A 19,579-nucleotide genomic window follows, 5' to 3' on the forward strand; every position below is an offset into this window, starting at 1 on the left:
CTTGGGTCTGAACAGTCCCCTATGTCAAAAATGCCATGCCCTTAAAAATGGGGTGAGTGGGGGAGGATTCCCAGCCCATAGAAAGCTAGCACTTCAGAGAGAAGGATTCCAACTAAGCATTCTCCTTAATGTGCTGGCTTTCTGTGTGCAGGAAGGTGTTGTTTTTTAAATGATTTTAAAAACGACATTATGGTTGATTACATGTATAGTCCATCTCTCCTCCAAGAAGCTTGCGGTGGGATACAGCGCTCTGCCTCCCCCATCTTACCCTCCCAACAACCCTGCGAGGTTGGTGAGGCTGAGAGGCAGCAACTGGTGAGAACTTCGTCGCTGAGTGAGGTCTGAAACCCGAGTCTCCCCGGGCCCGGCCCAACTCTGCCTTTCCCAACTTGGTGCTCTCCAGAGATGCAAAATTCCCAGCTTTCCCAACCCCCCTCGTCCTTCCTGTACCCACCTGTACGTCTTGCCCTCTTTGCCAATATCGCCCGAGGCTAAGATGGGGTAGGGCACCACAAGGACGGGGGGCCCCGACGGGTTCTCCGCCTTGATCTTCTTGCGGCCCCGCTCCGTCTTGGGCGCCCCCAGCAAGCTGTGCCCCTGGATGGTCTTGATGGATTCCAGGAGCGGGGGGCTGGCGATCCCTGAGATGAGGGTGGGCGAGGAAGCAATGAGGCGGCTCTGGCTGGTGGAGGTGGGCGTGGAGGGAGTACTGGTTCCCGTCCCAGCACTGGATTCCGAGGTACTGACTGCGGGGGCACGGGAGCCCAGCCCCAGGCCTGGAAAGCGGAGGGGAAAAGACGGACACACACATCAAAACAGGGGGCGGGTTGGTGGTACATGGGCAACCATTTTGTGAGAGCACCCACAACACTCAAAACCCCAAACTTGGACCACACTGCAGGGTTGTCATACACGAGACTGCCCCCTCCCCCCTCCAGCAAAATGGGTCTAACAACGCTGGGCTACTTTGCTCCCGGCTCCGCTAAAGAGCATTGAAGCGCTGTCCCAAATTTCAATTTTCAGAAAAGCTCTCCAGGGGGTCAGTGGTGAGCGAGGCCAAAGGCAGGATGCAAATCAGGGGTGCTGACGTCTTCCAGCCCGAGGGCCGACTCTCGGGGGCCACATTCCTGTATACTATATACAGTGGAGGCTGGCGGCTCCCATGCCGGTGGGGCGGTGCATCCGCTCCGGGTTTCAGCCAGAACCAGTCAGGACTCTAAAGGAGCTCTCCAAGGTGCGGAAGCACCTTGGAGAGCTTCTTTAGAGTCCTGACTGGTTCTGGCTGAAACCCGGAGCGGATGCACCGCCCCACCGACATGACCGTATACCAGCATACTGTAGCTTACATTTCTTAGTGCCCAGTAACTAATGCCCAGGAGAGGCATTTCAACCTTTCAGAATCGGGAGGGGGGCAACCTGCACAAAAGCCAGGAAACCCCCCCCCCCCCAACAACTGGCAGGGTGTGGGGAGAACGTAGCCATCTCAAGAACTGGGACGAGAGGCGGTTTGGCCCAGACTGGCCCCGAGGTCCCACTCCCTGGTGTAGGGGGCGCGAAACCACCTACAGTTCGACACAGCAGCTGGGGAAAACTCCCCCCTCCCTTGGAACGTTCCCCCGGCCCCCCTCCACGGCCACGTCGCTGGTTTTCAAAATTCCTGCTCTCAAGGAGACCTTTCCACCCTTGTTTTTCTGCTGCGGGACTCCGCGTGCCCCGTGCCGTAGAACTTGGGACATGTCCCATGGGAATTCCCTGCTTGCAGCGGGCGCCAGGGAATAGGCTGAAACCTCGATATCACCTGCACAACCCCCCTGCCCCCCCAGAGTTCGTGCCCAAGATTTTGCCGCGGTTGCCCAAGGCCAGGCAAGGGAGACAAGCTGTCATGGGCCCCTCCCTCTCTGAACGTGTCCTCCCCGTCTCCCCTGTAACGTGCTGGATTCCCGTCCAGATTTATTATCTATCCAACGCCATCACTGCTCATGATGTTGTTACAAAGTATGAAAAGGCCGATGTAGCTGCAGATCTATATAAAAAATTAAGTTTCTGGTCCTCATGGCTGATCCAGCACCAACTGTGCAAATGCAGGCCCCGCTGCCTGCTGCGCACCTGTGACGGTGCTGGTGGCCGGGCGTGCGTGGAGGGCCACATCGGGCTGGGGGACGGCCTGGGGGTGCAGCCCAGGGACCTGCTGAAGTTTGGGAATCGACATGATGGACTGGCTGCTCTCAGCGGGAGAGGGCGGCACCAGGAGAGGCTGCTGGGAGGACACCGAGGTCGGGGGCAAGTGCGGCGGCCGGATCTTCTCTGCCATGAGCTGCTCCTTGATTTTGTTGATCAGAACCAGGTTGTCCAGCTGGTGGGAAGAGGAGAGGGAGGAGTGTCAGCCGCCTGCTGTGAAGGAAACCCATCACCCCTCCCGGGCGCTGGCAGGAACCCCAGTCTCCCCACGCCCTCGTGATTTCCTGCGTCGGGCGTGGGCGCACAGGAAGCTGCCTTCCGCCGCATCAGGCCCTGGGTCCATCTAGCCCGGTATTGTCAACACTGGCCGGCAGCAGCGGTTCTCCGGGGTTGTAGGCAGGAGCTTTTCCAGTCCTACCTGGAGATTCTGCCGGGGATGGAACTTGGGACTGCATGCTTCTGCATGCAAAGCAGGGCTCCACCACGGCGCTAGGGCCTTTCCCCCCAAAATAAAGTAAGATGCCTGTCCTCATGGTTTTGAATAAAAGGTTGATTTAAATAAGAGCATTGGAAGCTGCTTCATGTTGAGTCAGAGCCTGGGTCCATCTAGACCAGTACCATCAACACTGACTGGCAGCAATGCCTCTCCAGGGGTTCAGGCAAAGATTTTTTCCTGCCCTACTTGGAGATGTTGGGGATCAAACCTGGGACCTTATGCATGCAAAACAGGTCCTCTACCTTTAAGCTATGGGGTTAGACTGGATGGCCTCCAAGGCCCCAATTCCAGATAAAATAAGGTGTGTTCCTATGTTCCTATTTAACTCAACCCATTATTCAGAGCCATGAGGACTAGAATCTTGTTTTATTTGAGATAGAGCCGTGGTCTTACTCCATAGAAGGGAGCCTTCCCCAAGCGGGTGCCCTCCAGATGTGTTGGATGACAATTCCCATATGCCCCAGCCAGCTAACCCCAGCATAGCTGGCTGGGGATTATGGGAGTTGTAGTCCAAGACATCTAGAGGGCGCTTGCATAGCTGGCTGGGGTATTATGGGAGTTGCAGTCTTAACACAACTGGAGGCCACCCGCTTGGGGAAGGCTGGTATAAGCCACCTCCCTATGTGGGCTTTTTTGTGGACTAGAAACTTTAGCAGGCTTATTTGCAAGGTTAGGAAACACTGCTGGGAGCTGAGGGAACTTTACCTGGCTGGGCATGGCGGGAGGGGGTGGCCAGAAGTACGGGTTGTTAAAGCGCGGTTCCGCCATCCTGAGGGAAAAGCAAAAGAAGAAGAAGAGAGACGGTTATGGGAGAAAACTGGCCTGAAATTCTCACAGCTTCGGAAAGGACCTCCTCTTCTCCAAACCGCACCACCTTAGGGGCCACATGCAAGAACCGAACTGGGCAAGAATCCAAGGAGGACGAGAAGCGGTACCTTTCTTATTTATTTGTTACATTTAAATCCCACCAAGGAGCCCAAGACGTGGCCCTCCTCCTCCTCCTTTCCATTTTATCCTGACAACGTCCCTGTGAGGTTAGCCTGAGAGTCAGTGACAGGCCCCGAGTCACCCAGTGAGCTTCATGGCCGAGTGAGGACTTGAACCCGGGCCTTCCTAGTCCAACATTCTAACCACTACACCGCAACGCCCCATTTAATGAAGGGTTTTTTAACTCTTTTAAAAAGAAAAGACACGACAACAAGATGCAGTTAACTACGACTCCAGTTCCACGTAAAATACATGAAATTATCTCAAGGCCATGGAGTCCCCAGTGCCACTCCCAATGGGGTCTCACAGACCCCGATACCGTACTCATCCACTCCCCTCCTTCAAAGCGAAACCTCTTGGAAGTAGGAATAAAAGAACAGCACCGAGAGGTTAACATCTCCTTGTCTTAACTGTTACAACGTTCAAGCCAGCTAGTGTTAAATGGGAGTTTTCACCATGTGGCGGTTACTTAGACCCCTATTTCCTTGAATGTGCCATTACTTAATTTCCCCCCTACTCACTTTAATTGGCTTATGATGCAGATGCCGCAGAAAATGTAAAAAAAAAAATAAGGGCGTATCGAAACAGGGGTGCAAAACCACAGGCCCAGGGGCCAAAAGTGCCCCACCTGGGGTCCCAATCCAGCTCTCCATGGTTCCCCAGATGGCCAGACCCCTTCCCTGACCATTTGGCGGTTTCCTGGTCTTTGTGCAGTTTTTTCCCATTCTAAAAGGGGTGGCAGGAAAGAGCTTTAAGCTACAATATGTTGGTACTTTGGCCCGGTACCTGTTGCCTTTGGAACTGGGTGCCACTGGAAAGCCCCCCCCCTCCTGAGAATTGCTCCAAAATGGAATGTGGTCCTCTGGCTTAAAGAGGTTCAACACCCCACCCCACCCCGGGTTGGAGGAAAACGTTTTGCAACTTTTGATCCTCTTTTGGAATTATTGATCAGCGTAATGGAAACATGGTACACCATAAAAATAACAGGGCTAAACTGGTTAATTACCAAAAGTTTTAGTTGACTAAATGGCCTTTTCTGCTGTGGCACCCCAGTTGTGGAATGAACTCCCTAGAGAGGATTGCCTGGTGCCTATGTTATACTTTTTCCGGCACCACGTGAAGACCTTTTTATTTTCCCAGGCATTTTTAGCATCTTAGCATTCCACGTTTTTTTTTTAGCTCCGCTATCTTAAATCTGCTATTGCATTTTAAATGTCTGCACTGCTGCTAGGTTTTACTCTGGTTGTATTTTTATTCAGTCATTTTAATCTATTATATTTTATATTGTATCTTCTGTTGTATTTTTGTGATTTTAATTTTGTGAACCGCCCAGAGAGCTTCAGCTACTGGGTGGTGTAAAGATGAAATAAATTAATAAAATAATAAGTGGTGGCTATTAATTTTTATTTTATTTTATTTAAAACATTTCTTGGCCACCTTTCAGGGCAAAAGTCCTCCCAAGGCGGCTTACAGCAATAAAATACATAAAAACAGTTAAAGTATTAAAAGCAATAAAAACATAAAACAACAACAAAAGCCAACAATATACCAGCAACAATAACTGCAGTAACAGCAACAATAGCCATCATATAAAGAGAAGGCCACGGCAAAATATTATGTTTTTAAGGCCTTCTTAAAAGCCTGCAATGACGGAGCATGGCAGACCTCCGATGGCAGCTTGTTCCAAAGGTGTGGGGCCACTGCAGAGAAGGCCCTCTCACATGTGATCACCCACCTGACCGCTCTCACAGGTGGGCAAATGAGAAGGGCCTCTCTTTCTGATCTTAAAGTGTGGGCAGGCTGCCATGGGTGAGGGTGGTCCTTCAAGTAACTATTACTGGCTTCTAGTCAGGATGACTATATATTACCTCCCGTATCATACAGAAACAGTATGCTGCAGAACAGAAATGGCTCTTCACCTGCTTGAGGGCTTCCCATTGGGGCATCTGGTTTGCCACTGGGGCACAGAATCCTGGACTAGAAAGGCGTTTGGTCTGATCCAGCACTGTCCTTATATGGTAGCCAATTAATCTGCGCGGGAGAGGGCACTTTTAAATCGGTGGGGCTAAGAATTCAGGGCACACTTGCTTATTATTAGTATTATTTTTAGAGACCGTTCTGGGTTTTGGTGTGCTACCATAATAGTGAAAGGAGTGTGGGGAGGAGATTAAGGTTGGCCTTTCCTTCTAGTCACAGGCAGTAGTTTTTAAAAATTATAATTAAATTGTAAAAGCTATCTTGCACTTCCTACAGTATCTCAAAAAATTATAAGGTCGCCTGCACTGAGAGTCAGTAACGCGCAAGGTTTAAATTTAACCGGTGAGTTGGCTGAAACGGAGAATGTAAAAAATGATTCAAGAGGCTGATGCTCTAACAAGTAAGCAGGGCGCCCTGTGGGCTGAGCTGCCCATATATGCCCTAATTAAATGCCCCCTTTCCCAAACCATAATTGTGCACTTAGAAGGGGGCATCTTAAGAGATGGAAAGGATGGTTCAACTGAAGTCAGGAGGTAAGGCAAACCGAGGTGGGGGGGGGGAGGCGTTGACTGGTGGCTTTTTGTGCTCTTACCCCTACCAGGCCACATCATTGGCCACATCATGCGAAGACAGGGTACCCTGGAGAAGATGCTGATGCTAGGGAAAGTGGAAGGCCAAAGGAAGAGGGGCCGACCAAGGGCAAGGTGGATGGATGATATTCTGGAGGTGACGGACTCGACCTCGGGGGAGCTGGGGATGGCGACGGCCGACAGGAAGCTCTGGCGTGGGCTGGTCCATGAAGTCACGAAGAGTCGGAAGCGACTGACCGAATAAACAACAAAACCCCTACCAGCCAGCAAACACAGTTAGAAAATCCATACACTGAACGTTCCCAACATCAGCCATAAACCTGGTTTTCTGATGCCCGCTCCCTTGGATAGCACTCTCCTGTTTTCCCTTTGGGGCAAGAAGATGGGGGGGGTGCTTTTAAAATTGCGTTAGTGTGACACATCATTTTCCTGGCATCAGCCCCTTCTCTTGGGTATCTAGAAATAAAACGCTGGGTGAGTCTAGAAGGTGGCTGTACCTTGATACTAGTCCGCATGGATATTAATGCGCGTGCACCAACTGTAAATGTCAGCGCGGCTTTTGCTTCAAATAACACGTGTCGCTGAACGCAATCCAGCTGTCTCCGTTGTCGGATTACCTTTTCTTTTTTTAAGAAAAAAGTTGTAAAGAGGAAACGTAGGGCTAGTTAATAACACACCTGCTCCGAACACAGGGCTGTGGTAAAGAAAAGGAATACGGGACTCAGACGGGAGAATATGGCGTTCAGCGATGTGGAAGGGGAGCAGATGGAGGGCATGCATGAAAAGAACATTTTCATCGGGTTTTTAATAATGTATTTAAATGTGATTTTTATGGGAACAGCTTAAGAGATTGTGTAATATTAAATGGTATGTAAGCATCTTTCATAACAGGGGTTTGCATGAGGGTGTCCCCGTTTTCACCTGGGAAATGTCTGTCTATGCATCCTACTTAAAAGGGCAGTGCCCAGAACTGGACACAGAACTGCAGGTGAGGCCAGACTGGTGCAGTATAAAAGGGGAGCTATCCCTGCTTGTGACTTCTGACATATCAATGTGAAACAATGCAAAACTGGAAAGAGCATCCTAGAAGTGTGTGCGGCCGTGCTGCCACGCAGCTCTTCCCTCTGACAAACACGCCTCTTTGTATTTGCGCTCAGAAAACAGATGCCACAGAAATCTCCTGGCCAGAACAAAGCAGAGGGGGGAAACTCGCACAAGGGGAGAAAACTCACAACTCCCCCACTCCAGCTCTTGCCAAATATGCCACTACAATTTCCAAAAAAACAAAGCCATGCTGAATCATGAGAGAAAGAGAAAACAAATCCAAGATCCCCAGCTGGACAAGAACTTTATTAGGACCAACTAAACTTTGATTTATTTATTTCACAAAACTCAGCATTCCACAAAAGCGTGCAAGCTTTTGAATTCTCCAGAACTCTTCATCAGGCTAAGTGGTACAAAAAAGCTGGGGGTTGTGGGGGTGGGAGGCAGAGAAGAAATGTCATACAACGTTTTGTACCACCTAACCTGATGAAGAATTCTGGAGAATGTGAAAGCTTGTACAGTTTTGTGGAATTTGGATTGGTCCTAATAAAGGTTCTATACAACTTTTTCTCTAGGGGCAGATTTTTTTCCCATTCTTAAGGTTTAAATAAACATAAATAAGGGGATGGAAGAGAACTTAGCAAATTTCTCTCCATGCACAAAGCCAAAGATATAGGGAAGTGTTAAAATTATCACTGGTAATCAAGACGTTACAGTAGGGTAACATCAAGTCATCATTCAACAGGATATACATGCAACCAAATTTGTCTTCCTGCAGAGAAGGGAGAATTTAACCCCTCACTTCTCGCTTCTGGGGTGAATACAGGCAAGAGAACCGAGTGATAACTTGCCACGATGCGCATTTAATATATTTGAAAACCAGTCAGTACAACAAATTGCATGTAGGAGTGGGTAATAATTTAGTAATTTAGCTTAGTTACCCTTCAGGGTCTCTAGAACCAAATTGGTATAGGTTCCGAAGGTAAACAGGACCAAATTAACAATAGTGATTTGGGTTTTCCAGAAAATGTTGAATTAGGTTAATTTGCACAGGTTAATTTGCATCGGAAAATTAGCAGTTTGCATTGGCTGCTTCAGAGCCATCCAGATGTTTTGGACTACAGCTCCCAGAATTCCCGACACATTAGTTTGGGCTGATGGGAGCTGTAGTCCAAAACATCTGGGGGGCACCAGGTGGAGGACAGCTGTCCTAGAAAGTGATTGAATTTAGAATACTTATTTTACGTGTATTTAATAAACAGGAACCCCTTTTTTTGGACCCAATACACCACAAGAATTTGACCTGAAATATTTGAGGAGGGAAATTAACTACATACAATATAGAACGCAGACATTTTTATCGAAATGCTTGTAAAAGTGTAAAGACAATAGAATGTACTTCCCCTTACGGTGTTTAAATTTAAAGGGGGTGGGGGGGAACAAAGGTCCTGAAAACGGCTGTCACGCTAATAACTGTTAGCAACTCAAAGAACCGTGCATGATATGTTGACAACAACTTATCTATTTCAACTCTCTTCCACTGAGTTTGTTGGGGCACCTTCGGTTTCATTGTCACCACCTATTACTTGTATTTCACACTGAAACATGCATGTATTTAATTGACATGTATTTAATTGACATGTATTTAATTGACATTCTCTCACATTCTTGCCATGGAGCATTACCTGAAAAATATTAATTACAACTTTTAAACTGCCACGCTGGGCTAATACTGTATTTGGAAAGACCATCCGTTCATTGTTATTAATGAACTTACGAACTGGAAAATCACTAACGTGACTGCCCGGCTCCCTCCCCCTCCTGGTTTTTATTTTATTAAGATTTGGGAAGGGGGAGCTTCAAAAGAGTGGTTTGGCAGTTTTCGAGCTCAGACCCCCCACCTCTGCCTTGTATTTAGATTCTTGGCAAATTACTTTTCTTTTGGTCTCACCTGCTTGCCTCCTGGGAAATGAGTGTTTGGGGACTGGCCATCCCAACTATGGCAGCCATTGTATGAAATGGCAAGCCCTACCCCATGACAGCCATTTTGTGAGAGTACCCACAACACTCAAAATTCCAAATGAGCCCACCGACGCAAAATAGTTGGGGAGCCCTGGTTTATGCTACAGAACGCTAGTCCAGGCCCAGGTCCCTTCTTTAACCCAAATGTGCATTTGGGGACCATCTTCTTAATCTTTCACCATTTATTTATTTATATATTTATTTAGACAATATTTATATACCGCTCCACATCAGAAGATTTCGGAGTGGTGAACAACATGGTAAAAGAATAAAACAACAGGTTAAAAGAGTTAAAACGTTTTTTAAAAAGACAAACCCCAACCAAATGGAATTTAACAAATGGTGGCTGGTCATGCAAAGAAGGCCAGCCGCGGTTTGTTAAATTACACTTTGTTACATACTACCATATGTTTGCACACTGCTGTTATGACCCACCTTAGACCAGGCCACCACTCAGTAGTTAGTGGGTCCTGACCCACCAGTTGAAGACAAATCAGACATATGGCTCAAAGATTGGAGAGTTTTCACAATCAAGTCTCGGAGGTTCTTGGATCACTGAACTTGAGAGATCTGAGATTTCTTAACTTTCCATAGTTGGGTATGTAACCACATGGTCCGCTTGGTCATCTGTAATGCCTGGCCAAGTGCTATGGGAAGTCTTACCTCTCCTCAGCTTTGACCCCTTGTAAAATAAGGGTGACCGTCGTGTACAAAAATCCCACCCTCAAAGTAGTGTGTGCAAACACAGACGCCACCACGAGGCATTCAAGGCCATCTTCTGAATAATGCAAAGTACATAACAGAACCAGTCTATAATTTAATGAAGTGATGTTAAAAGTCCTCAGCGAAAGCTCTCAAAAGCTTCAGTAATCACTTCAGTGTTCAGTTTGACTTGCTGGTGGAACTGATGCAGTTAGCTCAACATTAACTTCACAATTCCGTAACTGAGTCAAAGTTCATATTTTTATATATATGATGTACATGGAATTATTCAAAACTGGCTTCAATATAATAAATGCCTCGTATTATTTTCTGTGTGCACATAATATGTTCGGAGAGTGGACTTTTTGTCTATGAACGAGTTAAGCTGTCCCCGCACGGTGCTTTTGCCAGTGCTTTATTTTTCCGTGGAAAAGCCCTGACGGCCATTTGCCGGCTTGCACGGAAATGACATGCAGACGATACTCACATTGTACTGCTAAAGCACACAAATGGGTTTGTGTAAACCCTGTGTAAAAAAAAACAATAAATCCCTGCAACTAGAAAACTAACAACTGCAGAGAGAAGGCAGGTTTAGAACCTCTCCCCTCCAATGTGCTGGTTTTCCATGTGCAGGGTTCTGGCTGTTTTCAAAAATACTTGGGAGGGGAACGTTCAAGAACAGTATCTCCCATGTGCCGTCTGACGTGATACAGTCCACTACCACTTCATTGTGTAGCAAGTGTGGATCTAGCAACTTTCCTAGTTCAAGACCCATTTTCTCTCAGGCACACAGGAAATGCTCCTGCCTAAATTTGTGGATAAGGCTGGTTCTACTCTGTCCTTTGGGGAATGGACAGAACTGCCCCCCACCCAAATAAAATATTCTGCATCAAGAAAAATCAAATTCTGAAACATGCATATACAAACACCACCAATGTTTCCTTATTTTACTTAATTTTAAGTAAAATTAAGTCATGGGGAAGGGCAAGGGACAAGATATGGTCCAGAACCTCTTACGTCCCTGAAAATACTACTTGGGATCTGAGATTTCAGAGAAATTACTCTTACTCTTTCAAGTCTTTCTTCACACCATAAGGGCTAGTAACTTAGATTTTGCTTTATTTTTATTTATTTTTTTAAAGGGAGTTGATATTTATAGGAACTGAATTCTGCACCCAGTCGCCAAATTCTGTCCTTGCAGCTGCAACATCACAGAAATACACAACAGCCCTTCTTCCGTAACTTCTCATCTGGACATTATATGTGGAGTCCATTTAAAATGCAATGTGTGGATGTGACAAAGGTTTGTTAACAAAAGTATCAAAAACAAAAACACTGAATGATGCTGCTGGTTCTTGGGCCAAACCTTGTAAATGTCTGCAGTGTGGGGAGCTTATAAAAAGTTAAAATGATAGATAGGTTCCTTTTCCCATTCCAAAAATGCTAGCACATCTATTTTTGCCCCAGCTCAATCTTAAGATTTCTTTTTTCCTTTAACATACACACAACCAGTATTTTGTCGGGAAAATGAACAATCGATTCCTCTGCTGGCTGGGGAATTCTGGGAGCTGTAGTCCAACTCATCTGGAGGACAGTAGGCTGGAGAGGCCTAATCTAGACTGAGCAAAGATGATCGCAAAGTAGTGGCGGAAATAAAACAGATAGAAAAATGCAGAGACGCTTTGCAGTGGAGGCTGGTGGCTCTGATGTCAGTGGGGCGGTGGATCCACTCTGGGTTTCAGTCAGAACCAGTCAGAACTCTAAAGGAGCTAAGCACCTTGGATAGCTCCTTTAGAGTTCTGACTGGTTGTGAGTGAAACCTGGAGCAGATTCACTGCCCCACTAATACCAGACCTTGGACAGCTCCTTTAGAGTTCTGACTGGTTTTGACTGAAACCCGGAGCAGATTCACCGCCCCACTGACACTGGCGCTGCCAGCCTCCACTGACCATTCGGAGCATTCTTAGCGACACAAGTGACATACTGCAGGAAAGCAATTAAAATGGAAATTATGGTTGGGAGGGAGGAAAACCTGGGATAGATTCCTCCCCTAAGGTGATCAAGGTTGGTGACAGGACTCTTCCCCTCCCCATCCCACGACTGCACAGCGGCACAGATGCGGGTCAGCTAAATCGTGGGCCCAGACATACATCTGAGATGACTACAGCCTGTCTAGCAGGCCAAATAACTCTCTTCTGGGACCTCTGGAGGAGAAAGCACTTTTCTATTGTGGCGGCACCTCAAACCACATACCCCAGACATCTTGGCACCCCAAATCTAAGCCACCTCGGCTGAAATGTACAAATCACACCAGCGAAGAAGAGGGCGGGAGTGCAAAAGGAAGCGGAGCGGACAGGGACAGGCAGCGAAATGGCTGCATACCCCGGAGGCAAGCGAAAACAAGCCACCGCCTAAAAACTCCTTCAGGACTCTTATAATACCTCGCAGCCGTGGTGGAGTAGAAGATACGCACAGACACACACAACATAAACCTGTTTGGCTTGGATGGCATCACGAGCCCTTGCAACAGCATCCAACATCCACAGACCACTGTCAAGGCCCCAGTGCCCTGGCGGAACCTACCATGGACCCCTTCCTTGGGTCCCCCTTAAACCATTTGGTTTTTGGTGGCGCCAGGCTACACACCATATTATCAAGATCGCGAAACCTAGCCACCTGAAACTTGGCATGCATACTAAGTAGACCCTAGGGGTGTGCACTTTGTGGCTAGTTAGTTTTTAAAACACATTAATTTTAATTAATTTAAATATGTCTCTGTGTTTGAAGCCTGTGGTGGCATCTTTGGTCACTAGGTGGCAGCCCTCCCTAACTAGCACACAGCTTGGCAGTCAGGACAGGTTGAAGCCAGGGGCACTTAGTAGGCCGAAGGACAGAACTATATGCCCGCCTCTTCCCTCTGCTGTGGGGCAACCTCCCCCCAGGGGGATGGAGCGAACACACATCCCCCTCAGGGGGCTAAGGGGTGCACCAATGCAGGAGCTGTGCGCCTAGGGGCCCCACTAAGCATGGCTGCACTCAGAGGATGCAGGCACAATATGTCCATCTCTGACTGCTGCGTAAGTTTGCTTGCAGATAAATGCCAAGTTCCACACCTAAGAAAAAGAAACCAAATGCACAGTTACAAGATGGGGAATACGTGGCTCAACAACGCTACAAGCAAGAAGGATCTTGGAATTGTGGTAGATCACAAGCTGAAGAGGAGCCAACCATGTGATGTGGCTGCCAAAAAGGCAAATGCTCTTTTGGGGTGCATTAATAGAAGCATAGCTCCCAAATCCCAGGAAGTACTAGTTCCCCTCTACTCAGCACTGGTTAGGCCTCATCTGGAGTACTGTGTCCAGTTCTGGGCACCACACTTGAAGAAGGATGCAGACAAACTGGAGAGGGTTCAGAGGAGGGCAACAAAGATGATCAGGGGACTGGAAACAAAGCCCTGCGAGGAGTGACGGAAAGAACTGGACCTGTTCAGCCTTGAGAAGAGAAGACTGAGGGGAGATATGATAGCGCTCTTCAAGTCCTTGAAAGGTTGTCACAGACAGGAAGGCCAGGATCTCTTCTCAGTCATCGCAGAGTGCAGGACACAGAATAATGGGCTCAGGTGACAGGTAGCCAGATTCCAGCTGAACATCAGGGGAAACTTCCTGACTGTTAGAGCAATGCGACAGTGGAACCCATTCCCTGGGGAGGTGGTGGGCTCTCCCACACTGGAGGCATTCAAGATGAAGCTGGACAGCCATCTGCCGGGGATGCTCTGACTTGGACTCCTGCACTGAGCAGGGGGTTGGACGTGACAGTCTTATAGGCCCCTTCCAACCCTACTGTTCTATGATTCTATAACCAAAGCTGGGTCTGTTTGCTAGCTTTAAATAATTCCTCCAACGCAGGAATGCTCCGGAGCATTGTGTGAAATGGAAATGGTGGCTCCCAGTCCCTCACTGGGGAAGAAACTGGCAGGGACTGGAGTGCCACAGCTACCGCTCTACCACCACATAAACCCACCAGGGTGTCCCGCTGATATAGGATCAGTCCCACCAGAGAGCATTAGTCCAAGCGGCCCCTGAAACCTGGAGCTGGACCTGACCTTGACCATCACAAAAAGCCATACAACAGCAATACCACCTTGCAAACTAGTATTCACCTGTGGCGGGCAAGAAGAGACTCTAGGGGACCAGCTATGAGAACATCTGTAAATTGGAAAAAAAAGTCATTTCTACCCTCTCCCTTGGCCTTGTCAAGCTACTGACTTGTCACAAAAAGTATGCGAGGGAAGGGCCAAAGTAGTAAAAATGGGGGACATGGTGGCGGTGTTGAGAATAACATTTGCAAGGCTGCAGTCGTATATCACATAGAGATCAACCGAGCGGCCGCATGAGAACACTACATCGACCATATTGGAGAAGCCATCTTTCTCCACTCCCCTCACTTACATTAGTAATAATAGGAAGGAGCTCTTAGTAGAGTCATGGGGGCTGCAAAGAAGGATGGAGGAGGATGTTAAGACAAAACCATCTGTGTGGCATCGTGGGGAACCAAGTTCTCAAGTCAACAGTACATGTGGGAACACCTGATATCCCATCTCCATCAGATCACCGTATCATGCACCAATCACTGCAAGGAAGGACAATCAAAATGATCAAGAGGCTGGTGCAACTTCCCTGCAAGGAAAGGTTGCAACACCTGGGACTGTTGAGAAAAGACGAGCGACGGGAAACATGATAGAGGTGTACAAAATTATGTACAGTGAGGAGAACACTCTAGCAGAGGCGGTATGGCTCTGTGCACCAGTTGCTGGGGAACATGGGCAGGTGGGTGCTGTTGCACTCATGCCTTGCTTGTGGGTCCCTGGTCGACAGCTGGTTGGCCACTGTGTGAACAGGATGCTGGACTCGATGGACCCTTGGTCTGATCCAGCAGGGCTCTTCTGATGTTCTTATGAGAAAGTTTTTCTCCCTCTCCCGTAATAGCAGAACCTGATGGGGTCACCCCATGAAGCTGATTGGTGGGAGATTCAGGGCAGATAAAAGGAAGGACTTCTCCACACAGCACTTAGTCAAATTATGGAATTCGCTACTGCAATGTGTAGCAATGGCCACCCATTTGGATGGCTTTAAAAGGGGGTTGGACAAATTCCTGGAGAAGGCTATCAATGGCTACTAGTCCTGATGGCTATGTGCTACCTATGTACACATAGGCAGTGAGCCTATGTACTCTAGTTGCTGGGGAACATGGGCGGGAGGGTGCTGTTGCACTCCTGTCCTGCTTTTGGTTTCCCGTGGGCAGCTGGTTGGCCACTGTGTGAACAGAACGCTGGACTAGATGGACCCTTGCTCTGATCCAGCAGGGCTCTACCCCCATGGAAAACTGCATCAACAATCTAGCCTCAACGCTACTGGGTTGGTTAAAACTACAGTCAATCAATAAAAGGAAATGAAATAAGGTTACGAAAGGATCGGCAACACAGCCAGACTCAAGGGGGTTGGGAGATTCCCAGGGGCACACACAATTAATCCAGGCAGACCATAGGAGAGAAGACCAAATCTATGATGAGTGGCTGATCCAGACCCCCACCCCACCCCCTGGCCACAAGCCCTGTATTTTACTGTTATTCCATTCAAACACTTGGTACGTTAAAATTAGCCATTACTTGTTAATCTGCAACGGTAACATGCAGTGCGTCACAGGACACGCTGTATTATAAGAAATTCACAAAAACTGATTGATTAAAGCTCCCGTGAGTTAGAAGTACCCACCCACGGAGGAGTCTGCCTACTGCATCTCTCCATGAGTCACTGCCCTGGGCTTGCCCCCTTCTAATCAGCCTCCACTGGTGGCCAGTAACTCTGCCCCATCTCTGCCCCAGGTGCGCCTGAGTTATTCAATCGCTCTGGAAGCAGAAATGCAACAGGACGATCCACGGTGAAAGGAGGATGCCCACAGTATCTCTGAGTTAGTAACCTGAGCTTGTCTTCTTCCAAGACAATCAGAGTAAAGGGCAGAGGGGGTAGGGCACTGATTCCGCATCACCTGGGGAAACCAAGAGCCAAGAGGCTGTAGCTCAGTGGTAGGGCAGTGCTGTGCCAAATCCCGCCCCCTATTTTCGGGAACTTTGTTTTTTCTGCCTCTGTCACAGGGAGGGGGAGAATTTCGGAGAATTTTCTCCTTGGGGAGGGGGACAGGGTTTCCACATACCCTTTTAAGTGTAGGCGATTCTTGAGGGGGTTTCTTTCTATTTTTTACTTTAAAAAAAAAACAGAACCCTGCAATTGTAGGAACCCAGGACTCTTCCCCAGCCCAGCAGTTCTTCCTGAACTGTCAGGAGACCATGTGACCTCTCCCTCTCCAATAGGCATTCAGGAAGAACTCCCAGCTGGAGAAGAGTCCTGGGCAGGGAGTGTATAAAAAATATAGAGAAAGAAGACCCGCCCACCCAAGAATTGCCTACACTTAAAAAGATATGTGGAAACCCTATCCCCCTCCCCAAAGAGAAAATTCTCTGAAATTCTCACCTCTCCAGCCTCTTTTGCCAGAGTTTTTGTCATCCCCCCTCTCCCCCAAATGCCGAAAATGGAAGAATTGACATTTGTGGCACAGCATTATGGCAGGGCATACGTTTCACATGTTGAAGGTCCCAGGTTCAATCCTTGACATTCCAAGCAGGGCTAGGAAAACTCCTTCACAAAACCCTGGAGAGCCGCTGCCAGTCGGTGTTGACAATACCGGGCTGGACTCAGAATAAGGCAGCTTCTTGCATTCCTATGATTTCAATATTGTATTCCAGGTAGCCTCCGGCAAGCCACAATCTCTCACCCTCCCCTGCAAACTCTGCAGTATGAGGAATAATAGCAGTGACCTACCTTACAGGGTTGTTGCAAAGAGTACAAGATACAGCCCGTGAAGCGCTCTGGACATTATATAAAGCAGGGATGTTGAACCTCTTGCAGCCCAAGGGCCGAATGCTGTTTCGGAGAAGCTCCTGGGGGCCGCAATCCAGTGGTGGGTGGGGCCAAATGCAAAAGGGGTGTGGCAAAAAATGCCAGCATATTTGAGCGTCATTCTCTTACTAACAGTAACTGAGCCTTCGGAGAGGCATTTCGACCTTTTGGAACATAGAAAAAGCTGCCGAAGCCGGTAAACCACCGAATTATCAGTGGTTGAGGGAAAGGGGGGTTGCCTTCTAGGGAAGCCCTGAGAGCTGGATTGGATTGGGACCCCCAGGCCTGAGGTTCAACACCCCTGGTGTAGAGCCAATGGCTGGACTGTAAGGCAGCGTCCTGCTTAATTCTCCGGGTCACATCCAACGTTTACCTTCTAGGTACGTATCACCTGCATACGTACGGCCCCCCTGTTCTCTCTCGAACAACCAGGTATCATTCAAAAGCCCCTTTGCCTACAGCCAATAGTTAATGCATCCGCATTCTCTCTCTTTTTGAATATATTTTTATTTATTTTATCTTTACAAATGAAATAAACAATACCAAAACTACCAACAACCCAATCAACACTACAATTTCCCAACAATACAATATTCTGATGAGGGCACCACAGTAACAAAAAGAGAAGGAAAAGGAAAAAAAGGAATTGGAAAAGGGAGGAGGAAAGGAAGTGAAGAGAAAAGAAGATTCTTTCCCCTTCCGTCCCCCTCAGGCATCTACATTCTCAAAGCTCTCCGCTGCTATTCATGCTTGGCTGCCAAGCTCTGTGGTCCAGAGGTTCTCTGTGACATCACAGCAGCTAAGCCAATGGGAGCTGGGGAGCGGGACCAGATGTGGCTGCCTATGCCGACCTAATGTCACAGCACCTCCTGAACACCCAGTAGCTGAATTAGACTATTGCTGTCAACTGTTGCCTGTGAGTCCCCATTTATTTATTTACAATATTTATATACTGCTCCACATCAAAGATTTTGGAGCGGTGAACCTCAAGATGAAAGAATAAAAACCCATAATTAAAACAATTGAAGTATTTTAAAAGAACGGATTCTGTTCCATGAATAGCCATTAACCCGTTTCGCACGATCGCCACAGCCCGTCGTGGCTTAATTAATTAAGCCACGGTGGGTTCCAGCATGTGCTGGGTGACTTCTGAATTTTCAAGCCACAACCGTGGCTTGCCGTGTTTGTCTGAACCCAGCGAGGGTGGGTTGTTGGCATGGTTGACAAACCACCCGGAACCCACGGGCTGTTTCGGGTTAATCACGTCAAAACCCCACCCTCACCAGGTTCGTACGACATGACACGCCGCGGTTGCAGCCTGAATATTCAAAACGGCCGGCCACCCACAACACAGCCCTCCGTGGCTTAAATAAGCAATGGTGGGCTGCTTGATCGTGCAAACAGGCTCATTGCCTGAGTTCCTGTAAATGCCACAGAATGTCCACAAACATTCTAAAGAAGGGATGAATATGACACGTTGAAAATCGGCGCAGCTTTGATGGAGGGCGAGGAGGGATGGTGGTGGTGGAGCGGACACCTCAAACAGGCTTAGGGGCAGAAAGGGCTGTGCATGTCTGGAAATCCCATGACCCTTGAAGACTGGGGGCTGTTCAAATGTTATGTGGCTGTCTTTCGAATTTGCTTCTGCTTATTGCAATGGCCTTTGACATAAGCAGATCGTCCAACAACCCTGCAGGGTGGGGTCACGGGCAGGGCACAGGCATCAGGGGGTGGGGGACAGGGGGAGAAATGAGGCAGACAGGAGAAAGCCACAGGGTGGGGCAAAAAGGTGGAGGGGCAGGCTAGGTGCAGGGGAGACAAGGGCCTGGTACATCAGAGGTGCTGAACGTCAGCCCAAGGGCCGCCTGTATTTCCGGAGACGTTCTCAGGGGCTGCACGCCAGTGGTGGGTGGGGCCGGAGGCAAAGGGACGAGGCCCAAATAGCAAGAATGCTGCACAGTGTAGCTTCAAGCTCTGGCTGCCGGTCAAGGGGCCTCAGAAGAGGCATCTCAACCGTTTGGAATGGGGAATAACTCACCCAAAAGTTGGGGGAAAGGGGGCTGGACAGGAGGAGGTGATGCGGCCTTCTGGGGAATCCCAGGGGGCTGGACTGGGACCAGATGCAGCCCACAGCCCTGAGGTTCAACCGCCCTGTGTTACAGAGTCCGGGATTAGAAAATGTCACATCTCAGGAGAGACGGGGAAACTAAGGAGCAGGATTGCTGGGGCCAAAAAATCCCAACTTCACTGACAAAACTGACAGGTCAAGATCTGGAAAGAGATTGGGAATCCCGGGGGGGAAATGTCCATGCGGCAGCCGCAGAAAAAGGCAAATTCCATTTCACGCAGCATCGGTCGAGCCTTCATGGGCAGAAGCAGTATACCTCTGAGTGGTGGAGGCTGGTGGCTCAGAAGTCAGAGGGGCGGTGAATCCGTTCTGGGTTTCAGTCAGAACGCTAAAGGAGCTCTCCAAGGTGCTTCCGCACCTTGGAGAGCTCCTTTAGAGTTCTGACTGGTTCTGACTGAAACCCGGAGCAAATTCACTGCCTCACTGACATCGGAGCCCCCAGCCCCCACTGCCTCTGAGCACCAGATGCTTGGGGGAGGTCGGGGGGCGGGAAGCCATCACA

General features: G+C 48.5%; 1 protein-coding gene across 3 annotated transcripts in view; it reads right to left on the reverse strand.

Moving 5' to 3' along the window:
• Nucleotides 1-19,579, reverse strand: part of ZNF362 (zinc finger protein 362) — a 55,692-nt gene that overhangs the window by 12,367 nt on the left and 23,746 nt on the right. For all 3 annotated transcript variants that reach the window (XM_084821959.1, XM_084821957.1, XM_084821958.1), the window contains 3 exons: nt 3,380-3,443; nt 2,107-2,353; nt 455-776 (listed from right to left, as the gene is read on the reverse strand). In XM_084821959.1, coding sequence (XP_084678085.1) covers nt 455-776; nt 2,107-2,353; nt 3,380-3,442 — 632 coding nt within the window. In that variant the 5' untranslated portion in view covers nt 3,443. The remainder of the gene's footprint in view (nt 1-454; nt 777-2,106; nt 2,354-3,379; nt 3,444-19,579) is intronic.

Source organism: Heloderma suspectum, chromosome 15 (genome assembly GCF_057233095.1).
Source record: "Heloderma suspectum isolate Gila_16-S chromosome 15, 16-S_ref, whole genome shotgun sequence".
Taxonomy (NCBI): domain Eukaryota; kingdom Metazoa; phylum Chordata; class Lepidosauria; order Squamata; family Helodermatidae; genus Heloderma; species Heloderma suspectum.